This window comes from Pygocentrus nattereri, chromosome 13, assembly GCF_015220715.1.
Source record: "Pygocentrus nattereri isolate fPygNat1 chromosome 13, fPygNat1.pri, whole genome shotgun sequence".
In the NCBI taxonomy this organism is placed as follows: Eukaryota; Metazoa; Chordata; class Actinopteri; order Characiformes; family Serrasalmidae; genus Pygocentrus; species Pygocentrus nattereri.
Window position 1 is genome coordinate 16,096,723 of NC_051223.1, and position 7,857 is coordinate 16,104,579.

General features: G+C 42.0%; 1 protein-coding gene across 1 annotated transcript in view; it reads left to right on the forward strand.

Moving 5' to 3' along the window:
• Window positions 1–7,482, forward strand: part of kcnj19b (potassium inwardly rectifying channel subfamily J member 19b) — a 31,403-nt gene extending 23,921 nt beyond the window's left edge. The window contains exon 3 of the mRNA XM_017693187.2: window positions 4,208–7,482. Coding sequence (XP_017548676.1) covers window positions 4,208–4,863 — 656 coding nt within the window. The 3' untranslated portion in view covers window positions 4,864–7,482. The remainder of the gene's footprint in view (window positions 1–4,207) is intronic.
• Window positions 7,483–7,857: the final 375 nt, after the last annotated feature.

Sequence of the window (7,857 nt, forward strand, 5' to 3'; positions counted from 1 at the left end):
AAATTCCTTATGGTTCCCCTAAGGCAGAGATTCTCAATCCCGTGGGCCATGATGGCACTTCTAGGGGGTCGATGGCCTTGAACACCTTTAGGATGAATTGGAACATTGATTGTGAGCCAGGCCTTCTTGTCATAATCAGTGCCTAACTTTACAATTTCCCTTTTACCTGAACAGCCACACAGCCCTACAGACACTCCAAAATCTTGTGGAAAGCTTTCCCAAAAGAGTGGAGGCTGTTTTAGCTGCAAAAGAGGTACAACTCCGTATTAATGTCCATGGGTTTGAGACGTCCAACACGCTCATATAGGTGTAATGGTCAGGTGTCCACATACTTTTGGACATATGGGGTGCTTCATACAGGATCATACAGATTTATTTTTGACACAATGAAACAGCTTCTCACAGCTAAAGATACATACATAATACATACAAGATACATACATAATCAAAGGCAAGGCAGTCAGAGAAAGAGCGAGTGAGAGAGAGCAGAGTCAGGCTGCATTCTGTGATGAACTGACAGAACAAAAAGTCTCTGACGATTTAGAATCATCTGCAAGGTGAGATCAAGGTGCAAATGTTTCTTTGTTAATGCATTTTTAAGTAAGTTACACTCCAAACACAACTTTTTCAAATGTTTTTTCAGAACACTTTAAATTCTGGCAAGTAACTCTGTCTTGGCTCTTTTCTCGCATGAGGTCATATTTGTTTTGTGAGTGTGCACATAAATCAGTATGCGTGTGCTCACACTCACCAACCACAGTCTGATAAGATTACCTTTTGGGCTAATAAGTCTAAAAAAACAAAATAGGAGCAAAACAAATAGGAGTGCAACAGAATTTGTGAGAATGTTTAGGGGGAATCTATACTAGACTAGATTTCCTGTATTCCGGTCTTTTATGGTTGTTTGCCTCTAAAATAGCAACAGAATCATATTTTATGTGGGTAAACATTTTTTCTTAAGTTGACTCCTATGTAATAAATTTTTGAGTGTGGACTAGTTCCACCAATCAGGGCCTGCACCACTGCATCACACACCAAACAACAACAACAACAAAATTCTCTTAATAGATTTTCTTTTGAACTTTTGGATACTTGAAAATGTTTGTAAGTTAATGCTTTTGTGCTTTTACTCAATGCATTTCTGGCTTCACATTTCTACAAAGTAAGACTTTGAGAGGTTTTGTACTTTTTCCATCTCTGTCATTCACACATGAGTCAAACTGCAAAAATCTTTCTGAATTATTCATCAGAATCAGAAGAAGTTTTATTGCCATTGTCAATGACAGGATTCACAGACTAGGAATTTGCTTCGGCATGAAGGTGCAACATAAAAACAAGTAGTAATAGGCATGCAAAATTAAGTCCACATAAATAAATACTCTATGCAAATATAAAATATAGATAGAATTAATAAAAAATACAAAAGGCATGTAACAACAGTACTATATACAACAGTGCACGTGGAGTAGTGCAATTCAAGTAAAGTGACCAAGGCAGGGTTATAAAGAGGTAAGTGACGTGATTATATATTGTTCTTGAGTCCAATGGCAGAGGGGAAGAAACTGTTCCTGTGGCGGGAGGTTCTGGTCCGAATGGACCGAAGCCTCCTGCCTGAGGGGAGTGGATCAAATAGTCCATGTGCGGGGTGAGAAGGGTCTGCTATAATCCGATCCGCTCTCCCCACAGTCCTGGAGATGTACAGGTCTTGGAGAGATGGGAGGCTGCAGCCTATCACCTTCTCAGCGGAGCGCACAATGCGCTGCAGCCTATGTCTGTCCCTGGCAGTGGCCCCAGTATACCACACTGTGATGGAGGAGCTGAGGATGGACTCGATGATGGCTGTGTAGAACTGTACCATCAGCTGGGCCGGCAGTTTGCTTTCCTCAGCTGCCGCAGAAAGTACATCCTCTGCTGAGCCTTCTTGATGAGGGAGCTGATGTACATGATGATGGGTGATGGTGGTGCCAAGGAACCGGTAACAGTCCACAGAGGTGATGGGGGTGTCGGTAAGGATAAGGGGGGGCAGGGGGCTTGTGGCTTTCCTGAAGTCCACAGTCATCTCCACTGTCTTCTGGGCATTGAGCACCAAGTTGCTGTTGCTGCACCAGGTCACCAGCCGGTCCACCTCCTTCCTGTAGGCAGACTCATCACCGTCTGAGATGAGTCCAATGAGGGTGGTGTCGTCCGCAAACTTAATCAGTTTGACAGAGTCATGGATGGAGGTGCAGCAGTTGGTGTACAGGGAGAAGAGCAGAGGGGAAAGTACACAGCCCTGAGGAGATCCTGTGCTTAAAGTGTGTATCCGAGACAATCTTCCCCAGCCGTACTCGCTGACTGCGGTCCGTGAGGAAGTCTGTGATCCACCTGCAGGTGGAGTCGGGCACATGGAGCAGAGAGAGCTTGTCCTGGAGCAGAGTGGGAAGGATAGTATTGAATGCAGAGCTGAAGTCCACAAACAGGATCCTAGCGTAGGTTCTTGGGGAGTCCAGATGCTGCAGGATGAAGTGGAGGGCCAGGTTTATGGCATCATCTACGGACCTGTTGGCTCTGTAGGCAAACTGCAGGAGGTAGAGAAAGGGGGTTGGTGATGGACTTGAGGTGGGATAAAACCAGACGTTCAAAGGTCTTCATGACTACGGACGTCAGGGCCACAGGCCTGTAGTCATTAAGTCCTGTGGCGCGTGGTTTCTTGGGGACAGGGACGATGATGGAGGACTTGAAACAGGCTGGGTCATGGCATGACTCCAGGGAAGAGTTGAAGATTCCCGTGAAGGCTGGGGCTCAGCTCATCAGCACAGTGTCTCAAGGTGGCAGAGGACACGGAGTCAGGGCCCGAAGCCTTGTGTGGATTTAGCCTCTTAAACAGCCTGTTCACATCCTCCTCCTGGACTGAGAGGGCAGAGGGGGCAGAGGGGGCAATCCAAAGTGGTTGAGTATATTGTGGTGTGGGCAATCCAGGGGGCAATCCAAAGTGGTTGAGTATATTGTGGTGTGGGGGGTGGAGGATGGGGGGTGTGAGTCCATGACTTCAAAACGTGAATAGAAGTCGTTAAGGTCGTTAGCCAGTTTGAAATCTTCTGAATAATGAGGTGTTCTGGGCCTATAGTTGGTGATCTCTTTCAGCCCCCTCCATACAGTGGCAGAGTCGTTAGCATAGAACCGCTGCTTCAGACGAGTATTGTACTTGGATTTAGCCTTTAACACCTCCCTGCTAAATTCATACTTTGCACCTCTGTAGCTGACTCTGTCTCCCTCTCTGAAAGCAACCTCTTTCTGCTGGCGAAGCTGTCTGAGTTTTGGTGTGAACCAGGGTTTATCATTATTAAAAGTGATTCTGGAGCGTGATGGGATGATGCTGTCTTCACAGAAATGTATATATGACATTGTTGTGACATCACAGCCATAGACACATTTACGTTTGGCCGGCCATTCAGTCTACAGCAGTCTAGTCCACCTATTCACACTGAAGTTATAAGAAGTGTTGTTAGCAGCATTATGGTGTCAGAAGAAAAGTAAAAAAAAAAATGTCAAAAAAATGGGAAAAAACTTTTATAAAATAGTTAATTGTTGGGCTGGTTGTTCATGGCAGTCAAGAAGCTCATGCATCATTTTACTATTACATTTAAAATGACAAATTTTGCAGAATTCTGCTGTACTTCCAAAAGGCCAAGGCATCCAACAGGAATGACTGACAGTTTGTTCCATTTTTAGCCTAAACTGCTGTTTGAATGAGGCACAAAACAGAGCAGCTAGTTGGAACATCATCTACATACTGCACGTGGATCATTCTACTGAATTAATTTAAGCTTAATTCCATTAAGTACCATAATAAAATAAATTATAAAAAAAAACTATTAGGTATTCAAACCTTAGATATGTACAAAGTTTATGTTATGATCTATTTAAATTGAGGTAATTATCTGCTAAATACATATAAAATTGGTAGTTTTTATTTTTGAAGCTTTAGATTTATCATAAATGTTATTTTTAAATAAAAAAAACTTCATTTAAATTTAATTAAAAAAAATATGTAACATTCATATTGGAAAATGGGAATCTAAAAATGAACTTGAATGAAAAAAAAACTCACAAATTATTTTTGAAGTTTTGAAATTTGGAATATGTCCCCTTACATTTCTTTTTCCAAGATTTACTCATTGCCTCTGACTCTGTCATTTCTCTCTCTTTCTCTCTCTGTTTCTCCAAGGTATGACCTGCCAGGCTCGCACTTCTTACACCGAAGACGAGGTTTTGTGGGGTCACCGCTTCCTGCCCGTCATGTCTCTTGAGGAGGGCTTCTTTCGGGTCGACTACTCCCAGTTCCACAGCACCTTTGAGGTTCCCACACCCCCCTACAGTGTCAAGGAACAAGAGGAGACGTCCTGCTTGCCTTCCCCGGCTCCTCCCCTCACCCCCACCCCAGGTGACCCCAGGATCAGCCGCAGGGAGCGCATCTTCTCCCTGGATGGCGTCCCACAGGAGGAGCCCGCCTCAAGGCTACCCAGCAAGCTCCAGCGCATGAGCTCCAGAAATGGCAAAGAGGCCCTGAAAGCCGGAGGTGGTCCAGCAACACAGCAGGCCAGTGAGAAAGCATCTAGTACAGGCGACCTGCCACTGAGGGTTCAGCACCTGGGCTCCTTTGCCAGCCCAGAGGAACCAGTGGGGAACCAGCAGCTCCAGCTGAAGCCTCTGAAGGTGGGCTCAGATGCCCAAACCCAGTCTGCCGGAGAATTAGAGCACCACAGACTGACTCTACTGCCTCCGCCTATTCCAGGGCCAAATCTCAACCCCCTGCCTGTGGCCGGCAGCCGGCCAGAGGACAATCTGCCTGCCAAACTGCGCAGGATGAACGTGGACCGCTGATGCATGAGCCAAGACACTATTGACTTCGTACAATGGACTCAAGACTGAGCAAAGAGGCTTCAAGAGACCAGAGCTTGTTCTAAAGCACCATTTAAAACATGTACTTAAACTGGACTATACTGTGATTCTTTTAATTCAGTGGTTCCCCAACTTGGTCCCGGAGTGTCCCTGCCTAGTGCTGGGTGGTACTGATCAATATCACAATATATCATCAATATTGCAATATTTTCCAAAACCATGAGTAAAATAACCAAATACAATGATATCATAGCATTCAAAGATATTTAAGTTTGTATGATTAAAGTATGATTAAAGACACCCATGCTTCCTGAATAGCTTTTGCTAGAATTGAGTTTGAGCATAGGTGTTGATAGAAGTGTTTTGTTGTCTTTTATATATTTTTATTTATTTTCTAAATCGTGCATCAACATGACCACTGTGCCCCTGTGCTCTGGGGATAGCTGCTTTATATAGTGTTAAGATATAAAGATTACTATTATATGTTACTATAAGGTATTGTAGACAATGTTGATGAAAACTGTCTAACAGAGTTCACCACCAACCCCCAAGCACAGGTGGAGCTCACACATACATTAAACAGAAAAGAAAAAGCTATAAAGTACTGTGCAAAAGACCACTTTTCATTTATTTAAATTCCAGTCAAATGAGCCATTCAGTGCAAGCTATTAATTTTTCATTTCTGAGGAGATATAAGATAATCCACTTGCATAAGGAAGGGGAAAGTCAAAGGGAAACATGAAGTTTCATAAAAATTACTAAAGTTAAAAAATACCAAAAGATATGGAGAAAATGGAGTTCCTAACAACTGTGCAAGACCAGGCAGACCAAGTCTTTCCCTATCAGATAAACAGCACTTAAATCTTTCATCTTTGAGAGAGAGAGGAGAAAATCAAGCTCCACTCTTGACTCAGATCTGAAAATATCCACGGGTGCCTCTGTCCATCATACTGAGAAGACAAGTCAACACTTTGTGTCTGAAAGGATGTGTAACTGTCAAGATCCCTTTACTGAGAAAAGGAAGTACATAAAAGAGGAAATTTGCTGGTGTTCTCTGAACACTGGGCCTCATTCAACAACTGATCTTAAAATTTTCTTTTTCAAACCCACTTACACAGTTTTCACCAAGACAGCAAGGTTTACTTATTAGGGATTTGTTCTTGGGTAAGAACAGAATCTACACACACTCAAGAGCACAAAGGTATGAACAATTCTGCAGTTTAAGAACACGTCATGAATTTGATGAAGACTTTTTCTACCTTTCTCAAGAGCACATTTAAGCAAATTGACCTGCTCAGAGTCCAGACCTCAACATCATTGAATGTGTGATTGTTTGCACTGTGAGATGCAGAAAATGCAACCAGCTTCTGAACTCTAAAGGTTTGGAAAATATTCCTGCAGATTAAGCACTCTAAAAAGAAAGGTGGTTACTTTTGCACAGTAATATGTATATATATACATATATATCCATCCATCCATACATACATACATATACATACACACACACACACACACACACACACACACACACACACACAATAACAGCCATTTTCATACATGCAGTTGCTCAAATCAACACCCTTTATCTGTTTACCTGTAAGCAAAATAATGAGGGAATAACACACACTGGCCACGGAACATCTTAATAATTAAGCAATTACTTTTGCGGTCCTAAACAGGATATGATGGGGGCTGTGCATGAAACCTACACCATTACACAATTTGGATGTAAATACCTTCAAATGAAAGCCTGCACTTTCAGATTCAATATTTAAAAAAAAACCTCCAATATGCTGCCAATGTCCAAATATGTCCATAACACTACAAATAAGAGTACACCCCTGCTCTGCACATTTTAGTATTTTCCTGCTTTAACACCCCCCACTTCAACTCAGAAAGGGCTTGTTCATTGGCCGATTAGTTGTATTGGGTGTGCTAAATCGGAGAAAACACTAAATGTGCATGGCCGGGGATTCCAGGACCAGGATTGGGATCCACTGTTTCAAGCAATTACACAAAGGAAACAGCCATGTCTTGCACTGCTTTATTCAAGAATCAAACTGATTAATTCTTTGTTGATGACAATGATACCATAAGTGTTCTGTTCAGATTCAAGTAAGCTTCATATTTGCAGTACTAATACGAAAATACACACCTTTATTGCTGTAGTGCAAAAATTCTCACATGTATCACATTATTCTATTTATTAATTCACTCTTGACTGATCAAACTGAAGCATATTATCTTTTTGTTTCTGACAGACCTATACTTTCAATAAGTTCTTTAGAAATGACTTATTTAGAAATGTCTTTTTGTATGTGAAGGCTTTACAATGTGAAAAGTTTCTTGTCACGTGCTATTGTCTTTCAATAAGATTACTTAAATGTCCTTATGACGTTAGTCTGAAGATGTGAATTATACCCAGCAGACCTCATGAGGCGAGCATAAGGACTTTGAAATGCTTCTTCGCGATATAGAACATATTGCAATATACGACGCAGGATGTTGGCACACTGTACACTTAATATATGCATTTGCTTCTACATGGAGATCATTTAAATAATATTTTCATCTAATTAAAATTCGAATAAATCATTTGGGGAGTGCTGTTTTCATGTCACGTTAATTGATACCCACCACTTGTACATGTATACCCTGCAGCGTGTAGTTGTATCAGTGAATAGAGTCCTGAAGTGGCAATCTTATTGGTTTATTAAACATGACATCTGAGCTGGTGCTTATTGCAGTGACTATAGGACATTTACATTAGGTGCCATCGGTATTTATGGATGAGTGACCCACACATAGGCATCAGATAGATCAGCAATTACTATCGCTGTTGCAACCCTGCGGCTCTCACCTCAGGCCATGGGTGGAAGTGAAAGTAATTCAGTTTGTCTCCAGCAGGACATCAATCAAGTGGCTATTTACCATGCAGAACGTGACTTCATTACTCTTAATTGCGTCTGAAAAGGA